Source organism: Osmerus mordax, chromosome 20, assembly GCF_038355195.1.
Source record: "Osmerus mordax isolate fOsmMor3 chromosome 20, fOsmMor3.pri, whole genome shotgun sequence".
NCBI classification, from domain to species: Eukaryota; Metazoa; Chordata; class Actinopteri; order Osmeriformes; family Osmeridae; genus Osmerus; species Osmerus mordax.
In genome coordinates this window covers 9,634,497-9,654,717 of record NC_090069.1, presented here as the reverse complement: position 1 = coordinate 9,654,717, position 20,221 = coordinate 9,634,497, and the positions used below count along the sequence as shown (strand labels likewise).

The 20,221-nt window shown below is 41.5% G+C and overlaps 1 protein-coding gene across 2 annotated transcripts in view; it reads right to left on the bottom strand.

Annotated features, from left to right (window-relative positions):
- Positions 1 to 13,330, bottom strand: part of sh2d4a (SH2 domain containing 4A) — a 36,880-nt gene extending 23,550 nt beyond the window's left edge. The window contains exons 1-7 of one of the 2 annotated variants that reach the window (XM_067258101.1): positions 13,197 to 13,279; positions 13,025 to 13,099; positions 12,384 to 12,712; positions 11,678 to 11,837; positions 10,561 to 10,708; positions 9,113 to 9,245; positions 8,760 to 8,958 (exon numbers count right to left, since the gene is read on the bottom strand). In XM_067258101.1, coding sequence (XP_067114202.1) covers positions 8,760 to 8,958; positions 9,113 to 9,245; positions 10,561 to 10,708; positions 11,678 to 11,837; positions 12,384 to 12,558 — 815 coding nt within the window. In that variant the 5' untranslated portion in view covers positions 12,559 to 12,712; positions 13,025 to 13,099; positions 13,197 to 13,279. Of the gene's footprint in view, positions 1 to 8,759; positions 8,959 to 9,112; positions 9,246 to 10,560; positions 10,709 to 11,677; positions 11,838 to 12,383; positions 12,713 to 13,024 lie in introns of both variants that reach the window. The other variant, XM_067258100.1, reaches the window with a different exon arrangement.
- Between the last annotated feature and the right edge of the window lie 6,891 nt (positions 13,331 to 20,221).

Below are 20,221 nucleotides of genomic sequence, written 5' to 3'. Positions count from 1 at the left end.
CAGCAGGAGGAGCCATTCAGTGATCTGACGTAGATAGGGCATTTTTTGGCTCCGCCCATTAAAACCTGATCTGAAAACGGAAGTGAAACTGTTCTTCGGTTTAACTCCACATTTCAGTGTGACAAGGTTTTAGCGCTTCGCACATGCTTTCAGGAACTCATTTCACACGTATATAATGTACTTAGAAGCAAAACATGGAATTTACTTTACAGGATCTTTAAGCCCCATTGTACAGAATTTGGTTGTAGTTCCACCAAAGTTCCACTGGGGGTGATCGTGGGCGAGTGCAAAATGAATGGGAGTATATGGAGCTAGACAGATACATCTTTCGCCTGACTGCGTTGAGAAATCTCAGATTTGATTGTAGTTTTTGAAGTTCAACATGGATTATAGGTCGAAAGTTGAATGAACAAGTACTTATGTCCTTTAGATTTCTTATAGGGTGAGTCGTTGTTGCCCATAACACGCTGGCATTTTGCTAATGAATGCTGATTGGTTAGTGAAGGACTGACTACGACCAGAGATCCCGCTTGATGGCATCCGAAGCGGAACCAGAATGTCAGAGCATTAGCAACAACATTAGCAAACCAAAACTCTTTCTAGCACGTGTATTGACAGGGAGAGCCTAACCTGTCAGCTGTGTTGTCCCCTCGAGAGAAAAAAGGAAGTGACCAGAGCTTGCCGTAAAGCAGTATCTCTGGCCGTACGATGTGTATGATGTCATTGACATTTTAAAAGGCTTTTTAGAACAAAAAAGCGACTTAAAAAAATCTAACACCCGGCAGTGTGTATTCTTTTTCCTCCCCTTTTGAATTCAACATTCAAATTCCTAGACTAAAAATTATATCCTGAGAAAAGTGGATTTTGAGGGGAATAGCTCCATAGACCTCCATTCATTCTGCACTCGCCCGTTAGCGCCCTTATATGGAAATAGAGTGGAACTGCAACCAGTTCAGAAGCCGGAAGTTTCCCGAGAGTGGCAGTTCTCCCCATATTAGACATTCTCTGGTATAGAGCTCCGGATGTCTTGGAATTGGAACCAGATGCGATGCCCCATGATAGGATGTATATACACGAGGATACAAGCCTGGGAAAGTTCATGTTAGGAAACGTGGAAGAAGAGGTGGTGTTCGGAGGCGGATTAGTCAACAACTACGGAATAATCGCATCCCTCTGCCTTCTATGATACTATCTAATGTGCAGTCTCTAAGAAGTAAAATCGACGAGTTGCAAGCGAATGTCAATCATCTGCGGGAATTTCGAGAAGCCTGTATAATGGCGGTGACGGAAACTTGGCTCACACACATGGAGACGGATTCTTCACTGGAAATTGATGGTTTCGGGACTCCTATTCGACTTTATCGTGACTGTGAGGTAACGGGGAAGGCTAAAGGAGGGGGCGTTTGTTTGTATATAAACCGCAGATGGTGTAGCAACTTTACGGTAAGAAAACGGGTCTGTCTAGCTGACATAGAGTTACTCACTGTGTCGCTTAGGCCCGGCTACCTTCCGAGGGAATTCCCTCAATTGTTTGTTACGGTGGTGTATATACATCCTAAAGCAAACGCCAAAGCAGCTGAATTAATATTTAAAGTGACACAAGAACTTCAATCTATATCACCAGATTCCCCCAATTTTATTATGGGAGATTTTAACCATTGTAAACTAAAGGGCACATTATCAGGGTTTTATCAGTATGTCTCATGCCCTACTCGTCACAGTAAAACCCTTGACTTGTGTTATGGCTCTATCAAGGGAGCTTATAAATCTGTGGGTGGACCCCCGCTTGGATCTTCAGATCACAATGTAGTACACCTTTTTCCAACCTACAAGACTGTGCTTCAGCGTGAGCAGGTTGTGAAGCGAATGGATAAGGTTTGGACTGAGGAGAGTTCCCTTGCACTTCAGGGCTGTTTCGAGTGTACTGACTGGTCAGTGTTCCTGGACTCCTCTGATGACATAAATGAACTTACTGATGTGGTGTGTAGCTATGTTACATTCTGTACGGACTCTGTGATCCCTACCAAGGAAGTTAGAATATTCCCAAATAATAAACCCTGGGTTTCAAAAGACTTGAAGAGTCTTTTAACCCTCGTGCTGCCTTCGGGTCACATGACCCAAAGGTTCATAACGAACCATCATTGTGTTTACCAAATTTTACCCAATACAAAAACAAATAAAAATAATTTTCTTTTAACCATTCCAATGTGGGGGGTCTGAGACAGCCCGACAGTTAAAAGAAAATGCTTCACTTTGTTTTTGTATGAGGTAAATTTGTCGCAATACGACGGTGGGTCACAATGACTGATGGGTCAGAATGACCCGAAGATAACACAAGGGTTAAATCAAAAGGAGAGAAGCATTTAATAGAGGAGATATAGCCAAGATGAGAGAGTTGAGGAAGTAGGTAAGGGCTGAAATTAAGACAGCAAAGTTTAACTATAGGGACAAAATAGAGACAGAATTTAAAAGTAATAATCTAAGAACTGCTTGGAATGGCATGAAAAAGATGACTGGATGTCATGTATGGGGTAATAAGGCAGTCAGTCTGGAGGGTTTTAATTCTGATAGCCAATTGGCTGATGGTTTGAATGATTTTTATCTAAGGTTTGATAAACAAGATTTTAATGAACAGATAGACAAGATGAGGTGCAAGACTAAGTCGAGTCAAACATTGAACATTGATGTTGACTTTGTTGCAAAACTCTTTAGGCACACCAATAGTAGGAAGAGCCCAGGCCCTGATAAGATCTGTGGCAAACTAAAGACTTGTGCTGATCAGCTCTGCAATGTTTTTCAGGTTATTTTTATGAAATCTCTGGAGTTACAAAATATTCCAGAAATCTGGAAACATTCAATTATTGCCCCTGTCGCTAAGTGTACAAAACCAAAGTCCTTAAATTATTTTAGACCGGTAGCACTTACATCTTTACTTATGAAGGTTTTAGAGAAAGTGGTGGGACGGGCTTTTAGGTAGCAGATACAGGGTTCTCTGGATCCTCTGCAGTTTGCTTACAGAGCTGGTAGGGGTGTTGAAGATGCCTCTCTGACGCTGCTGAACAGCTTGTATCATCACCCTGAGGGCCCACTAACTCATGCCAGACTTCTGTTCATTGATTTTTCTTCTGCTTTTAACACTATTCAACCACATTTGCTAGTAGAGAAACTTCTTTCCGATTTCAATCTTGATATGAATATTATTGGATGGATCTTAGACTTTATGACAGAAAGATCAGTGTGTGAGAGATAATGGCGTCCTTTCAGACAAGCTCCATTCATCCACTGGCTCACCCCAAGGTTGTGTACTCTCTCCTCTTCTTTATATTCTGTACACAAATAGTTGCCAGAGTAAGTTTGAGAATAGACACATCATAAAGTTTGCAGATGACACGGTCATAGTCAGCTTTCTGAAGGGAGGAGATATGGATCATGGGCTGGTTGTCAATGACTTTGTTTCATGGTGTAAGGAGTTTCACCTTGAACTGAATTTGTCAAAGACCAAAGATATGATTATCGACTTCAGGAGGTCGGTGCCCATTCCCCGATTCACAACTATTGAGGGGATTGAGATTGATTTGGTTGAGAATTATAAATATCTGGGTACTGTGTTTGATAACAGGCTGTGCTTTCAGAACAACACAGTTGCCATTTCAAAAAAGGTACAGCAACGTCTCTATTTCTTGAGAAAAATGAACTCTTTTAAGGTGTGCACCAAAATGATGACGCTGTTTTATAGAACTTTTATTGAGTCAGTGCTGACATTTTGTGTGGTGGTACGGTTTGGGAATCTGAATCTGGCTAATAAGAACAGGCTTGATCGGCTTGTCAGAGTGGCCAGTAAAGTCATTGGGGTAAACCAAGTCCAGCTCTCTGAGCTTTATGTTCGGCAGGTTGCAAGGAAGACCCACTCCATATTGGCTTGTACTGACCATCCCCTGATGGAAGAGTTTGAGCTCTTGCCTTCAGGAAGAAGGTATAGAGCTCCCACCCACAGAACAAAACGATTTGGGGACTCTTTTGTTCGTTTTGCTATTGGGAGGCTAAATGTGCATAAATGAATGGCATGAAGTATTTATAGACGGAACTTATTCTGGGTTTTCAATATTAAGTGATCCTTGTACTGTATTGTTTTTGTATTGTGCTGGTTATGTAGTATTTTATGATGGATTGAATGTGTTTTAATACCTGTCTACAAACAAATTTCCCCTAGTGGGATCAATGAAATTGACTTGACTTGTCACCTGACTTTACTGTTTACGTCACCATTTTGGCAGGAAAGTAGTGGCTAAAATGTACGGTGCCAGCACGGATTTAAACCTGTCCGAGTTCATTGCGCACTTTAATTCAAAAGACATAGGCAGCTATAAAGAAAAACTTGATCGATTTAACATTAGTGATCCATATAATGCTCCCAGTGTTATTTTTACGCCCTTTACGAGTGAAACTGAAGGCTTCCCTGACCTTCTGTATCCAGATATTTACAACTCTCTATCAACTTTCATTCGTCCTAGTCTGGAGAGTCTTTGAAAGCCTACAAAAGCCTGGAGGGATATAAATGGACGCAATCAGCTGGATTAGTGATGAATATTCAGCTTTGAAGTCTACCGGCTACAAATTGCTATGTGAAGCTAACGTTAATGCAGTCAGTTTTATAACTTGTATAGCTAGCTAGCGTTAGCAACGTTTGTCAACGGTTAGCTCCGAGCCCCTCGGAGAGCTCTACGTGCACCTCCTGATTTTCCTGACTATCCGTCCGTCAGTCATTTTACAGATACCCCTTGGCTGTGATTGGTCCGTTTTAAGAACCGCTTGTGTCAGGGGCGGGGGCTGCCGTGACCAACAAGACGAACATAATCCTTTGGCTGCCATTGCTCTAAGTTTTTACAATTCATATTTCAGCTAAACAGTACATGTAAATCAACATCTGAATTCAAATGTGAGGAGAAATGGGAAGTGTAGTTGCTGAAAATGTGCTTATTTTATTGATGAAACGGCTAAACGGCACCTCCCTGAAATGAGTCTCTGCAGGTTGGGATGTCTGACAAAGCCATTTGAATACCTCAGCAGTTTGAAACTTCACAAAAACAGATGAAGATCGTCAACAGATGAATCACAAATATCAGCAGTGTCTACCAAGTAACAAAATGCACAACAAAGGAAACTTTACACAAAAAGAAGCATCAGTCAGTTCCACAAAAACTGCACAAAGTGTGGAAAAGACCCACAGCACAAGTGGAACCAAGGCAAGTGCCCAGCAAAAGGCTCTGTTTGTTCCTACTGCCACAAACCAAACCATTGGGTGGAAATTTGTCACAAGCGAGCGGTAATCGCTGTAAGTATTGAGGCAAATCAAGATTCTTTAGATGATGAAGAAATTTGGAATATTAGTCTGATGCAACCTGCTGACCCCATGTTGACAAATGGGTGGTGAAATTGTAAATTCTGTCTAAAGAAGTGATATTCCGAATCGATTCAGGCTCCAAATGCAACACATTAACGCTATTTTTTTTTTAAACTTGTCTCATTCTGTATTTTTCTGTCTGTAACTATGTGTTCTTATGTTGCTGCCTGGTCTCCCTTGAAAAGGAGATTTTTAATCTCAATGGGACCTTTCTAGTTCAATAAAAAAAATATGTTCTGGACAGCGGAAACCAGGAGTACCGCCGCAACAGTCAACATCTTTGTGCAAACACTCGAAGCAGACAGGGCCACCAGAGCAGTCAGCTGAAAAGCAACCACTGTCTCCCACCCCTTCTGAGAAGCCTCGCTCACCTCCCAGGGACACCTTGAGACATGCTCAGGCCCAGCGAGGTGAACAGTACATCACTAGGCCCGACAGACTGACTTATTGAGTTATGCACATAAAGTTAGTGAGGGCCAAGGTGTGGTAAAGACTAGGGATGCTCCGATCTGATCGGCGCCGATCCATATCGGCCGATATTCCCATTATCGGTTTTGATCGGCTTTCTCAAAATGGGCGATCAAACATGGCCGATCAGATGACATAAAATCTGCGAGAACTACTATCAGAGATGTTTCAATAAAACGTTAGATAGGCATTTCAGGCCGCCAATGGTAAGAAATGATTCTTTAACCTTTAGATGCGTGAGTTCTAAATATTTCCGACGCTTCCACCAGAGTTTGTTTTCCAAAACGGAAGCTAGCTAGCTTTAGTTAGCTTCAGTTACCTAGCAACCTACCATAATACTCGTAGCAATGCTACTATCTGCTAGTGTTACTTGTTAGCCTCTAATTGTACATTTTGAAGCCATACTATAGCGTTTGTCATAGTTTTTGCCTATCTGAAAATAGTCGGTTGGAATTTTCAGAATCACACATGTGCGACGTTACTCTGTGAGACCCACATTCGAACGAAAACAGTCACGGACAGCCACTGCTTTTCGGAAGGCCAATAAAGACCTATTTCCTGCTCTTGCACAAGCAGAACGAGTCTTCCTCTCCGCACCTTGTACAAGTGTAGATAGCGAGCAACTTTTCAGCACAGCAGGGCATATTTTAGATGAGAAGAGGAACAGGCTGACTCCTAAAAATGCTGATATGCTTATATTTATCAAGGCAAATCTTCCAGTGATGCTGCTTAATCAGAAGTAAGGTTTGAATACTCTAGTATGCCCCCTCTCCGAGTGAGAGAGTGCGTGAAGTGAGTGAAGTGAGAGAGTGAGTAAAGGATGTGAGTGAGTGAGACGCTACAGATGCATGTTGTTGTTTTTTTAAATTGCTGACTTCCTGTGCACCTTTTATCTTTATTCTGTCTGTTATCTCCTCCTAAATGCAGACAAATTGACTTGAAACTGACTGACTTGAAACATATTGGATATTTGGCTATGACCTGTTTATGTTGCAGTTAAGTTTGTATTATTTTTCCACAGGAAAGCTACTGTATAAGCTCCAAGTTCTCTTGAGAGCCTCTAGAGAGTGGAATGTTGCACATGTGATTCTATTGTTGTGATTTTTATTTAAAGATTTATATTTTTATTATTATTTTAATATGTATTATTATTCACACATTTTATAGTAAGCGAGAGAGCTTCTACACTGGAATGTTGCACGTTCCCTGCAATAGAACGGATGGTTGTCAATTCATGATACTCTCTCAATACCAATGTTGTTAAGAATAATTAATTTCATAAATAATGCTACACAATAAATAGAATGCTTCAATCGACACCGTGATCGGTATTATCGGATCGGCAGATACTGATTTCAGTGATCGGCACCAAAAAACCTGATCGGAGCATCTCTAGTAAAGACACCTTTGGAAGTGAAGTGCTAGTAACCTCTCCTTCCAAGTTAGTGTGACTAAAGTCACTGTTTTGTAAAGTTCTTATGTGTTTGTTTATTTTCATAAAGCCACTGAACTCTAGAATGGATGTTGATATTATTTAAAATGAAGCCAGGACATTTAAACTGCTGACGATATTTCTGAGTTGCTCCTGTGTACATGTTTCTTATTTTGTTAAGAAGGGAGATGTAACATATTGAGTTTTAATTACTCCTGTGGCTACAGTCTGTTCTGTACTAATGCATTACCCGTAGTGCTGTATGTGTGACGCATGCGCAGTACAATAAAGTTGGCATGCTCGAAGCTAGAAGCGCGTACGTTGACTGGAATACATTACAGCAAGCACACACAATAAGGTAGAAACACAATAGATAGCTTTGCAGCTTTGCTGCTTGGCCCATAATAATAAATGGGGATAACATTGCTGCAATTACACTGCATTAACATAGCATATCAACACAGAATTGCCAGCTGTTGAAGCACATGCCTTTTTAAAGTTATTCACATTTTCCTAAAATGAAGTATGGAGAGCTTGTCTTATCAGATAACGTAGTACAGCATTTTACCTGTCTTTACAAAAAAAATTGCTTGTCTCTGTACTTTAGGTGAACGTAACCCGTTTTTCAGTTTCCATCCACGAAAATAAGCAACAAACCCTCTGGGGCAGAAAGTAGGAGGCTGACAGCGAAGCAGGCCATACGCCATGGTGTTCAGTTTATCAGGCTTTTGAAAAATCCACTGACAGCAGTTTCTGCTGAAGGCTACTTTATATGTGCATTATTGGGTGTGACTGTCTATGGCAAGGCACAACCTGTTCTCTTTAATATATGGGGGCCAAGGAGCTAAGCTGTGAAGGCATCTATTGTGTTTCTACCTTTTCTTATCGAGGGCCAAGCAGCGAAGCCACTTATTGTGTTTCTAGCTTTTCTTATTATTAGGGTTAGGGTAAGTCTCCTTGTGTGTTATGTAAAGTATGTTAATGTTTTATATTTGTATTTTAGTTTGGATTTGTTTTATTGTACAGTACTATGTACTCTAGAATTAATATGACTTGATCAACCTAGGATTATAATAAATCGGGGGTACTCAATAGGCGGACCGCGGTCCGGATCCGGACCCAGACGCAATACAATTTGGACCGAAGCCAAAATCAACATTCTAATTTAGTCATGATCCAAGCGAGTTTTCATTGGTGCGTGATTTCACGCCTATATTGTTGTCCTACTAGCATTTTTACATATCCCCTACAATTAATACAATGTAGTACTCAACAACACAGCAGAAACATTAATAGACCTAGACTAATAGTCTAGTGTTGGGGGATTTGGTTCAGATAAATACCGGGATACTTTCCTTCCACAGTTATTGTATTATCATGCTGACTCCGATATAGATAGATATTTTATTCAGATCTTAAGTCTTAGAATCCAACAGCAGAATTTACAATATTACTTACAAATTAAGGGTATCACTAGTAATAGTGAGGTTCCTTGGTTTGGGTCTAGGCAGAAGGGTCAGCTTCTCCCCTCCGAAGGCCTTGGCAGTTGCAGCTACTCGACCTCGCTCTAGAGCCTTCACCGATCTCCTACGGTGATCATCACGTGTCTGCTTGGCAATGGATCGCCGATGCAGGTCTGCTGCTTTGGACTTCCGCACTATGAAACACCCAAATACTGTATTTAGAACCCTGTTTAAAGAACTAAAACTACACATTAAACTACCAAACAACCAGGTTTACAAAGGTATACTTATTAAATGAAACCTTTCTTGGGTAACCCAGAGAGAGTTCCTATTTGAACGTTTTCTCACATGTCTCCTGCCAGTCCTTGTCATCCCTCTCTTCCTTCACTTTCCTCAGGTCCATGTAGATCTGCTGCTTCCGCTTCTCCTCCAACCTTCTCACCTCCTCCTCGGCCATCCTCCTCTCTTCTGACTCTCTTTTCTGGAAGACAAAGAAAATACACCTCAATAGCTCCACGTGTGTGAGAACAGATGTATTATTTCACAACTGTCTTATGAAAGTTTTAAATGAGAGACGTGTGGCCCACAGAAAAAAATTAAAACACTATTTCCATTTTGGGAACTACAACTACTTGACATTGCCCACAATTACTATATTTATTATATTCATCATGCAGGTGCATTGTTGGATTGTCTGATGCATCAACTTCCTTGTTTAAACAACTTCTCTGTAAAAAATTCCAAAGCATGTCAAAGGTAGGCTAAATTCTGTTTTGTATGTACTGAAAACAGCTGGTATGTATGGCTAATCAGTCAATCATTAATTATGACCATTAATAACAAATCATATAACAAAGCAAAAAGTGGTATCAGAACACTTAGAAAGTCATATTTGAACACAAACCATTGTTCTGGTGAAATTATTATTTCACAGCAATAACTATACTGTACATTAACCCCTTGGATGCTGTTCCGCTGACAGAAAAATACCCAAAAAAACAAGATACAAAAAAAATGGTATCTTCGCACTCGATCAAATTCCAGGACCCTGCTTTCTTGACTTTTCCTAGATATGTGACACGCTCCAGTCTTGTCGGCCCAGTCTTGTCGGCATTTCGTATTGTCCACTAGAAGCCGGACAATCTTTTAAATATTTTTTTACAGATGTTTTCATCATGGCCCGCATCAAGCTCTTCTCCTGTCTGGCCCCCCAATGGTGGAATCACCTCCCCACCTCAATCAGAGACACTGACTGTCTCCCCACCTTCAAGAAAAAGCTTAAGACGCACTTGTTCCGGGAGTACAACGGTACTTAGGAATGATTTGCTGGACCTGATGTTAGTTTCCTCCAGGAACACAATGACTCTTATTGAGGGACTTGTTGCTCTTGTTGGTTAGTTGTAACTGATTTCACTTCTTGTACTCGCTGTGAATTATATTATTGTTGCTTGATTTTTCTACAGGTACACTCTTGCACTTTTTGAGGTTCATGTTGTTTAATTGTAACTTGTTTAACTACATGCTCTTATGGTTCTTCCCATTGGCACTTATTTGCTTTCCACAATGTATGCTTCATGTTTTGGGGCTATCTCATTGTTATGGTCAGTGACCTATGCACTTTTGTAAAGCTCTCTCTTGGAAGTCGCTTTGGATAAAAGCGTCTGCTAAATGAGTAAATGTAAATAAAGATGGAAGCAGGTTACAATTTAGAAAATGTATATGTGACCTAGGGCTTAGGGATCGACATTGTGCTGTTCAATAGACTGTTGACTATGACTTGTTTGATGGTGCAGTACCTTGAGCTCTTCCTGCAGCTGTGTCTGTTCCTGAGCTGCTGCTTCCCGTCTGACATGCTCACGTTGCTCCTCCTCCCTCCAAGACAGCAGCTCAGGGTCTGGCAACATACCAGAGAACCTCTTCACCAGCTCTGCTTCCTTCTTCAATCTAGAAGTCACACATACACACACTTCAACTTCAGAGGATGTTTGGGTTAACACCAGCTGTGTCTGTGAAATCAATTTTGAGGAACTAGGAAGGGGACAAACACATTAGTAAGTACAGGAGCGTGTTAATGCTTTAAAACAAAATGCAATTTAGCCTGCAGGCTCACTTTGAAGTCCCTGAATTATTCCGGCCTTCATGAAGATAGTGTATGTACATTTTAAAAAGTGAACCAAAGAAGAACAAACAACTGGAGTTTATGCTATGTTTTGCACACATAAACGTAATATTTTGCTACATTTTACTATACTTTTAGAGCTGCCATGAACACCACAGTATGGTGCAACCAAATCAGGGTGAAAGCTACCATTATTAACTATAATAAAAAGGCAAGCTCTACCATTTTCCAATAAATTAGTATTAACCTCCAAGCAATCTAGGTCATAGGCATAGCACAATCAGGGAAAAGTTTAACTTACAGTATAGGAGTGGCTGAGTCAATAGGCAAAGTAAATAAATGTTTAACTAGGATTCCAGATCTGTTGGTACTATGTCTAGATAATAATTAACTGTGCCCTCTTCAGCTGACTGACAGACGTAGAATCCAAGCAGAACCTACCATATAGGTTATTTTTAGTGAGATGCTGTGACAGAACATGCATGAGTGTGACAAGGCAGAAATAGGTCTATAGACATTCAGGCATTCAAGCAATGAAAGGAACCATGCAAATTGCAGATAATGTGTCAGTCACGTTTTAAAAGCCTGTGAGTACTGAACATGTAATTTACAAAAGCACACCAGAAAGCAAGCAAATAACCTGCTTTTAAACATGTTTAGAGGGAACATTGTGGAAAGGTTTGTCACAAAGGTGACACATTTGAACTTTAGAGTTGTGTCAAAGTTGTGGTAACCGACTCCACATAGATGTATGTAATAAAAATGTGGTGATGTAATGACAGATCACTTCCTACCTAAGCTCATCTGCCTCTCGCTGAGCCTGCTGGGCTGCCTTCTCGGCCAAAGCGTCATTACAAATCTGGACGTAGGGCTTGTCAGCATGGTGCTCCCCCATCACCCATACCCACACGTCACTGTCCATTCCTGTCAACCACGTCACACTCTTGGATGTGACTGGTGGACAAAAGATGTGTGAAGAAAATATATACCACAAACATGCACACACAAACACGTACAATAATGTGAAAACACATACACAGCCAGACACAAACAAGCACACACCCATTAAAGACTACCAAAGCAAAGTACTTCTACAATACACAATCCAGTGAGTTATCAAGTACTTAAACAAAATTACTGCAGGTCTGGTTATACCACATAAAGAACCATAGTATTTTCCCACAGATAACTTATTTATTGCATAATGTAAACTTTGAATGCAAACTTAAATATGCAACAACCTCTAGGTGACATCCCAGATGTGTGCTATAGCTTTGAGAGTTGTATTTATCACCAATTGAATCAGACATATAATAATAATGTATTTGTTAAACTGACACTTTATCCAAGGCTGAATACAGGGAGAATCTGAACCTGTGACCTCTGGATCTGCAGTTAAATTATATCCCCGAGCTACACCCATTCCCCTTATTCAGCCAATAAATATGAAAATACTTTTCTTGAGACTTACACACACATCAAGAACTAAACAATTGATACCTGTCTTAGGTTTCTTCGTTTTGTTTTCCTCCTTTTCTAGTCTTGCTTCTCTCTCCTTCCACCGGCGGACTTGCTCCTCTCTCATCTTGATGAACAAAACTTGCTTCTGCTCTTCGTTCAACTCAGCCAGGAGATCAGGGTCGATGAACATGTCAGTCAAAATTTGTTGCAGCATCTCTCAAATATATTTTACAGTTTTCACAGTGAACTTAAAGCTGGGGAAATTTCTCAGCTTGAGGTATTTGAGTTGAAGAAATATGTCTCAGTTCAATGTTGTTAAAACTTTAATGTTTGCTGGTCCATGGTTTTTCTCACTCAGTTAGAACTTCCTAAAAACAAAGGGGCTATTGTCAAATTTGAATAGCATTTTTATGAACTAAAATAAGGATAGCTCTCTGCCATGTGTCCAGTGTATCTTAATACACCTGGTCTGTGTGAAACAATCAATTTTAATATATTATCAACTAATTTCAAAAACACCAATACACACTCTAAAGTAGGCTAATAGTTGGCTACACTGCAATTGGAAAAACTGGTAGGCCGAATTATGTTAGGCTATGTATTTTGTAATTATATACCTCAGTAGGCTTATATATCGGTCATACAGCCTCTCTCGAAAACGTAAACTTTACTTGACTTACCCTTTTCACGGCGTATCTAACTATGCCAATCAAAAACCACGTAAAATTCGTCTTCAGTTTTTGTCGCATGTTCTTCTATAAGGAAATCAAAGCTTCTCGAATTTCAATAAAGCCTATTCATGTTCATTTTGTACATGGGTCAATGTGTGCGTCGTGTAAAAACAACAGTCACCTGCTTTAATTATTTTGTCAATTTCCTGAATTGTAAATTTCGATAGTCCTACTAACGAGTCTAATCCAAGAGAATTGCAGGTGAAGTTCGGTAGCCACTCAACAGACTACTCCGAGAAGTTTCGCAAGACGCTCCCTATTTACCTCATCCACTTCCACAAGATGTCATGTAACTCATCCAAAACAACAAATAAGCCACTCCCATGTAGGCGTATATCCTCCTGTCCTAGCCTAAGGCCTAAAACTTTTATTCACAAACTATATCGGCTATTCATTATGTTAAATAGGCCTACAGTATTTTAAGTTGTTTTTAGTATTAGAAATGTAAGTCAGCATATCGTTCACTTGACGTGCTTTGAATTTAAAGTGGCCCAACTAGCCTAGGCCCTACTGTAGAACAAGTTTTCCTAACTAAAACAATTTCACCTTTTTCCAAATCTTGGCAATAGTCTACTTGACGATGTCCACTTTGTTGAGAGGGGCTGCGCCATGAGAAAAAAACTACAATTTAACTAGAAAGGTACATTTCTTGAAGAAAATGTGTGTGTTTGCTGAATGCAGTTGAAACTATTTTGTTTTGATGGCTTTAATAATGAAGGTTTTACAAAGATTTTAAAAGAGGTATGTGCTTTAAAAACAAAATGGTGAGAAAAAGTATTCAAAGTATATCTGTCATTGTTATGCATTGCAATATTTTCTTACTGTTTAAAAAGTAGAAAAAAGACTGATGAAAAGAGTGATCTTATTGACTTTCATACATTTTTAAGTGTTAAAAGTATTAAAGAATGAAAGACTGAGAAACAGAAAAAAGTTAGAAAATGAGAAAATATAGTGATGAAGAGTATATTGCATAACAGTTATCAATATCATAGCAGACAAAGGTATGTCAGCAGTATGAAGGTTAAAAAAAGTGTTGCTTTGAAACCAAAATGGTGAGACAGTGTTAAAAGTATATCTGTCATTGTTATGCATTGCAATATTTTCTTACGGTTGAAAAAGGAGAAAAAAGAGTGATGAAAAGGGTATCTAATTTAATTTCATAAATGTTAAAGCGTTATGTTAGAGCTCAATGCTCTTGAGACAGTCACCCCCATCACCCTGTGGACCCCCCAAGTCAACCCTGTGGAGTCCTTCCGCTTCCTGTGCACTATCCTCTTCCAGGACCTCAAGTGGGAACTGAACATCAGCTCCCTCACCAAGAAAGCACAACAGAGGATGTACTTCCTACGGCAGCTGAAGAAATTCAACCTTCCAAAGACAATGATGGTGCACTTCTACAAATCCATCGTTGAGTCCATTCTCACCTCCTCCATCACCATCTGGTACACTTTTGCCACTGCCAAGGACAAGAGCAGACTGCAGCATATCATCCGCGCTGCTGAGAAGGTGATCGGCTGCACACCTCGAGGACCCTGAGGCAAGCAAGGAAGATTGTGTCCGACTCCTCCCAGCCTGGACACACTGTTTCAGCCACTACCCTCCGGCAGAAGGCTGCGGTCCATCAGGACCAAAACCTCACGCCACACAAACAGTTTCTTCCCATCCGCTGCTGGCCTCTTCAACAAGGCCAAGGACTCACACTGACTTTATCACTTATTCACATTTAGTCATTTAGCAGACGCTCTTATCCAGAGCGACTTACAGTAAGTACAAGGACATTCTCCCTGAGGCAAGTAGGGTGGAGTGCCTTACCCAAGGACACAACGTCATTTGGCACGGAGGGGAATCGAACTAACAACCTTCTGATTAATAGCCTGACTCCCTAACCGCTCAGCCATCTGACCCCCCCTTATCACTTTATCTGCACAAGACACCTTGCCAAATTGCAGTATGTTGCCCTATTTGTACTATAGATATTTTATTTATTTTTTCATTCTAAATGTTTTACATTTTTAGCCCCTTAGTATTAGTTAGACTTGTACACTTCTTATTTAAGATTCTTATATGTTTAATGTGTGCACCTTCCTGCCACAGTAAATTTCTTGTCTGTGTGATGTGTTTCTTGGCGAATAAAACCCATTCTGAAAAGTATTAATTATTGAAAGACCGATTGGTTCCTTGTTTCTTGTAACGTAGCAACCGTTGGTCATTGTCAACATTTCTAACCTAGAATCTAGGTTTTAGGTTCAAGATGGAGGAGAAACTAATCATGTGTGCCTGCACACCCAGTCCTGTTCAGACACTTAATTTAAAGATTACATCAAAAATATAATCCATAGTGCAGGGTTTCCGATGTTGTCGTTGTCCCTGGTGAGTTTCTTTATACTTTTAATTTCAATCTCGTCACATTACGTGACTTTGTTGTGCAACTGCAAAAGCTACTCTGATTAGCTAAAATGCTGCTGCAAAAAAAGCTGAACTATTGTGGGTAGTAAATAAGATCATGCTACATCTAACCAGCGGATCATTTTTTGCAAGTGTGTCAAAGTGGTATTTTTACAGACTGTATTAACACCGTAGGCGTGAATAGTACATGCATGTCCCATCTTTAGCCGAAGCGAAGCTAGAGAGAGGATGCAATGGGAGATCTGTTGTCAATATCGCCAATAAAAAGTAAATACTCTTCAGTTACGAAGCATTTGTTTGAAGGTAACGAACGATAGTTATTGCAGGAAGAACGTAGGTAGCTATGTGACCTGGCGCCCGTTCTCCGTACGTCGCTTATTACATCCCAGATCAAATGAGACATTCAAGATGACATCATCGTGCGAATCATGATCTGGCTAATTCGGTTCTTCCAACACCCTTGTTGTTTATGATTAGTATAGCTGGATTGAGTTAAGCGTTGGTCTGAAAGGGGGTATGTATCGATAGTAGAAACCTTGATCAGTAACGCTGCTATTGGCTGCTCACATAAGTCTATGGCTGCTCACCATGGCCAAAAAGAGCGCCCCGTGTTTTCCGCAACAGAGCCAAACAGAGCACCCAGCTAACACATGACGTTGCGGCAACGTTTCCAGTAAGTGCTCAGATGGTAACCGAGACGTTACCTTCTGGCAACTTCGTGGCGACGTTGTAGCAACGTTATAAAGGGAATGTTGCCAGTTGGTCCCATGGACAAGGTTGCCACCTTGGTCGGCTGGTTACGTTATTTTTAGACCCATGGACAACGTTGCCGCGACGTCGTACCTTGGTCGGCTGGTTACGTTATTTTTGGTCCCGTAGACAACGTTGCCGCGACGTCGTACCTTGGTCGGCTGGATACGTTATTTTTGGTCCCGTAGACAACGTTGCCGTGACGCTGTACCTTGGTCGGCTGGATACGTAAATTTTGGTACCATGGGTTACGTTGCCGTATACGTCGCTCTTTGGTCGTAGGACAACGGATCTCGAGTGCATTATAAGTGGTTTATCCAGAGATGGAGAGATCACACTGGACTGCTCTCAGTTCTGACACTTTTGTAATGTAGCCATAGTCTACATGAATTTCAATCACACACAATATTAAATGTTGCATCCCAGCGCGATCTACGTTCCTACCCTCACCTATGGTCACAAACTGTGGGTAGTGACCGAAAGAACGAGATCGCGAATACAAGCGGCCAAAATGATTTTCCTCCGCAGGGTGTCCGGGCTCTCCCTTAGAGATAGGGTGAGAAGCTCGGTCATCCGGGAGGGGCTCAGAGTAGAACCACTGCTCCTCCGCGTCGAGAGGGGCCAGTTGAGGTGGCTCGGGCATCTGACAAGGATGCCTCCTGGACGCCTCCCTGGTGAGGTGTTCTGGGCACGTCCCACTGGGAAGAGGCCCCGGGGAAGACCCAGGACACGCTGGAGGGACTATGTCTCTCGGCTGGCCTGGGAACGCCTCGGGGTCCCCCAGGAAGAGTTGGTGGAAGTGGCCAGGGAGAGGGAAGTCTGGGCCTCCCTGCTTAGGTTGCTGCCCCCGCGACCCGACCCCCGGAAAAGCGGCAGATGATGGATGGACGGATGGCATCCCAGCACGTATAAATGTAGACAATGCATGTAATTCATATGCAGCTCAGCCCCAGCATGTCGTTGGTCATCAATTTTCTCATATGCAGAAACATAGCTTTAATAAATAAAATACTTCACTGATATAATTTAGTCTTTCATTCTTTACTATAAACATGTACAAAAGCAATCAATGTGTGATGTGTAACATGATTAAGCAAACATTCTTTGTATAGCACACCAAAGCTGTATGACACACAATGCAAATTTGTGCTCCAATAATTTTGTAATACAAAATTGTTAAATGTGACCAAAAGGTAAGCGACACTTAAAGATCCTGTAAAGTGGACCAGGAAACGAGTTTTAAGTTCGCCACACCACAGAATGTGTTTTTAACTACCCATCCAAATTGGAATGAAAAAATTACGCAAGTAGCAAAATTACTTAAGACTCGTCTTTCATTGAGTCGGTCTCCACTGAAAGCAGTGAACATACCAGCTTGTATTTATTGTACAGGCCTTGTTACAAACGCACACGTTGTGTAATGTTGTGACGTTTCTGACTGTTGCTAGCTAGTGAATGCATGCTTTGGGTGTGACGTTTCACCTTTCTCCCCAAAAAATTTAATTATGCCCAAACCGTGAAAGGCAAGTGTAACGTATAGACCAGAGCCCGTCTACGGAGAGCCTGTCCACTCCCTATTAAAGATCCTGTAAAGTGGACCTGGAAACGAGTTTTAAGTTCGCCACACCACAGAATAATGTGTTATTAACTACCCATCCAAATTCTAATGAAAAAATAACACGACAAGTATGTTAAATTAGGCTTTGAAATCGTGAAAAAATCTGCAGTCTTCTCTGCTCAAGACTGGGGGGGGCGTGTCGCCTGAAGGAGCTGAAGCTCCGCCCCTCGCTGCCTAGTGCCTACCTCCGACCCAGATAATGGACTATGTCAAGCCGAACAAAACCGTATAGAATTAGAATTTATTTGTTCAATGAGTGAAACATACAGATGCATATAAATGAAATGTTCCCCTGAGCTGTAACAGTAAAAATGGACACCAGAGACAGCAGACAGTGAGCTCTCCAACTAGGCTACTTCTAACACATTAGCTACCATTTCACCAAAATACCATCATTCTACACCTAGTAGCCTAATATCAATTTAGCGGTTTGCACTAACTCATAGCAGAGATACCTCTGGAAAAGTTATCTAGTATAATTATAACAAGCATACAGAACTGAGTGATGAACTGCTGGCGGCGGTGGATGGTCCAGGTGCGACCGGAGGATGAACGGCCGGAGGGGCGATGCTTGGTACGGCTCCGCGCTGCAAGAGAAGCCGTGTGTTGGTGAACCCCGTCTGTCTCTGGTCCATGTTAAAACTGTCCGCCGTGAAATGGTCAGTGCGCTGTTGGAGTTTATCCGAAGCTTTCCATGAGCGTGGCTCTTCACAAAATCTATCCACCTATTTTTCCTTTCATTATCAACAGGGAACTTAAATGGCGTTGCAGCGCAGCTGGAGTTCTTGCATCCAGGGAAGATGCAGTTGCGGGTGGTGGGAGACATCCTGAAGCTAGCTAGCTAGCTGATGTAGGCTACAATAACAGTACAGCAGGAGGAGCCATTCAGTGATCTGACGTAGATAGGGCATTTTTGGGCTCCGCCCATTAAAACCTGATCTGAAAACGGAAGAGAAACTGTTCACATTTCAGTGTGACAAGGTTTTAGCGCTTTGCACATGCTTTCAGGAACTCATTTCACACGTATATAATGTACTTACAAGCAAAACATGGAATTTACTTTACAGGATCTTTAAGAGTTTCATTTCCAAAGACGACTCACAGAATATTACAATTCTTCCTTAGCAAACCTGCCCCTCAGTCTGCCCCTGAGCAACAACTTTGCGCATGCCCATTTCAACGCATCGCTGAAACTGGGGTTTCAGAAGAGATTTTGCAGGGGTTCCACCGTCTTTCACGCATTGGATTTTACCTGGAAATTAGCTACTTGAAAGGTGAGTTTCTTTACAGAAATAGTTTTAAATATAGCTGCAAGCAGCGATGCGGGTTCCTCCGCAAAATGGCAAAATATTATAAACATGTACACTGTTGAAGATGGAGAGTTGGACAACAAGAGAGCACAACTACTTCATGTTTGTCCAACAACAATAGGCTGAATGGGGATTTGAACTCATGAGCACAATGTCACCTTGAGGCCAATAAGGTTTGAAAAACCATCAGTCAAAATTCTATTTGATTTATTGACACAAAGATACTGAGGCAATGTGGACACTTACATAAATACACCCCTTTCAGACATTTTGTTTGCATTTCTCATTCCATTTCACCCTATATAAAGACACACCTGCCCGCACACTATCCCCATTCATGATGTTTCCCTCTCTCCCAGCGCAGGTCATGCCAAAGCAGAAATGCTGTAGCAGCCACATGAGGTTAAGATGTAGTCCAAACCTTTCCTCCCACAATCAATACATATCAATAATAATTTACAAACAATAACATTACAAACATCTAACTGAACGAACACAACAACTGAAATCCCTTGCATGGCCGTTGTAACCAAACTATTTTCCACAAGTCTTTGCGTTTTTTGACATGCCGCACTGCATGCTGGGTACTCAAGAGCGCTGACAGTTGATTATCTAGCTGTGCGCCGACTGCGTGATATGACAAGATGCTAGTGACGTGCTAAGGTCTATGAGTCTCCTGCATTAACAAGTTCTGCTCGATTATCAAGCTATTTATTTTTTCATCATTGTCCTCAAAAAAGCAGTCTGCAGAGCTACTGTGTCTGTGGGGTGACTGTCTGTCTCTGGAGGGCTGGCAGGCAGGGGCAAGCAGGGCCTGCAGGCAGGCAGGCAGGGCAGGCCAGCTGGATGAAGCTGTCCAGCTAGAGAGGGATAGTCCAGCAAGGGGTCTGTGATGCTCTCAGCATTCTCTGTTGTTGCTCTCAGCATCCTCTATTGAACTCTGTTGAGCAGGCCTCTGCATGACCTTCCAGACCTGTAAAAGTGAAGAAAGGATCCATGTCAGTTCAGTTACACCCATCTACACTTGACATAAACTACAGTTTTGACTGTGAAATGCAGTGG